The 1,270-nt window shown below is 44.6% G+C and overlaps 1 protein-coding gene across 1 annotated transcript; it reads left to right on the top strand.

The window, feature by feature from the left end:
• Positions 1 to 3: 3 nt before the first annotated feature.
• On the top strand, positions 4 to 711 carry LOC112967065 (olfactory receptor 51L1-like; the record flags this gene model as incomplete). Its single annotated transcript, XM_026067794.1, has 1 exon — positions 4 to 711. A coding segment is annotated over one exon (618 nt), but the record flags the coding sequence as incomplete, so codon positions are not given.
• Positions 712 to 1,270: the final 559 nt, after the last annotated feature.

The raw sequence follows: 1,270 nt of genomic DNA, 5'->3' as shown, positions 1-1,270 counted from the left end.
ATTGAATCTGCCGTGCTCCTGGCCATGGCTTTTGACCGCTACGTCGCCATCCGGGAGCCCCTGAGGTATGCATCCATCCTGACAAACTCAGTGGTCACCAAGATCGGTATGGGCTTGACCATCCGGGCAGTGCTTTTGGTGTTCCCGGCTTCCTTTCTCCTGAAGAGGCTGCAGTATCGCACGGTAAACGTTCTCTCCTACTCTTTTTGTCTACACCAGGATATCATCAGGGTGGCCCAGTCAGACAGGAGAGTCAGTAGCATTTATGGCTTATTGGTTGTGCTTTCCTCAATGGCTTTGGACTCCCTGCTACTTGTTCTCTCTTACATCATGATCCTTAAAACTGTCCTGAGGATTGCATCCAAGGAGCAGCGTTCCAAGGCCTTCAACACCTGCATTTCCCATATCTGCGCTGTCCTAATCTTCTACATCCCAATGATTGGTCTGTCTATGATTCACAGGTTTGCAAAAAATGCTTCTCCCATTRTTCATATCCTCATGGCCAACATCTACTTGCTGGTCCCGCCACTGATGAACCCCATTGTGTACAGCGTGAAAACCAAACAGATCCGTACACAGATCATCAGAAAGCTGCGCAAGAAGCTARATGGGACTTCGTAGCCATGGGATCAGCTGCACTGGAGCTGAGGGGTCTGACTGTGATTGCACAGGCACGTAAGTAAAGCCTAGCRTTGCAGGCTGCAGTGAACTCACAACAGCTCCAAAAGGAGATGAGAACTCGGTTAAAAGTTGAGGGGCAAACTCCTTGCCCGGTGTTAACTTGAGTAACCCTGCTAAGGGTTGAAAGGTGTGCCATTTTAATGATGAGCTATGACTTCTTGCCTTGCACACAGTAAGATGTTATTAATTAGAAGAAATGTGTATGACCCTGAATGATCTAGCTGCATAAATATTGTAACCAAATGTAATTTGTTGCATTGATTTTTCTTCTTCTGGCAATGTCTAATGGAGAATCATGTTCCGCCTGCTTTCCCTGAGAAATAAATAAATGAATGAATGAATAAATACTTCAATAAGGTTTAAAACATAAATGACAGAGCACTGGATATGTCCACCTCTATTGAGCTGGAAATATTAGCAATTTGCAGCAGTTATYTGGAGAATGCYGTAAGCACAAAGCCAGAAAGGAATAAGCAATAAGAACGGTTWTTCTCCATGGGTCCAACAGAGAGTTAAAGAGGAAATAATAGAGTAAAAATGGAGGATATCAAGCAATAAGCCTTTTTAAGAACCAGGTCTGTGGGTCTGC

This window comes from Apteryx rowi, unplaced genomic scaffold, assembly GCF_003343035.1.
Source record: "Apteryx rowi isolate R43461 unplaced genomic scaffold, aptRow1 scaffold_2623, whole genome shotgun sequence".
In the NCBI taxonomy this organism is placed as follows: Eukaryota; Metazoa; Chordata; class Aves; order Apterygiformes; family Apterygidae; genus Apteryx; species Apteryx rowi.
This window is presented reverse-complemented; position numbering and strand designations above follow the sequence as displayed.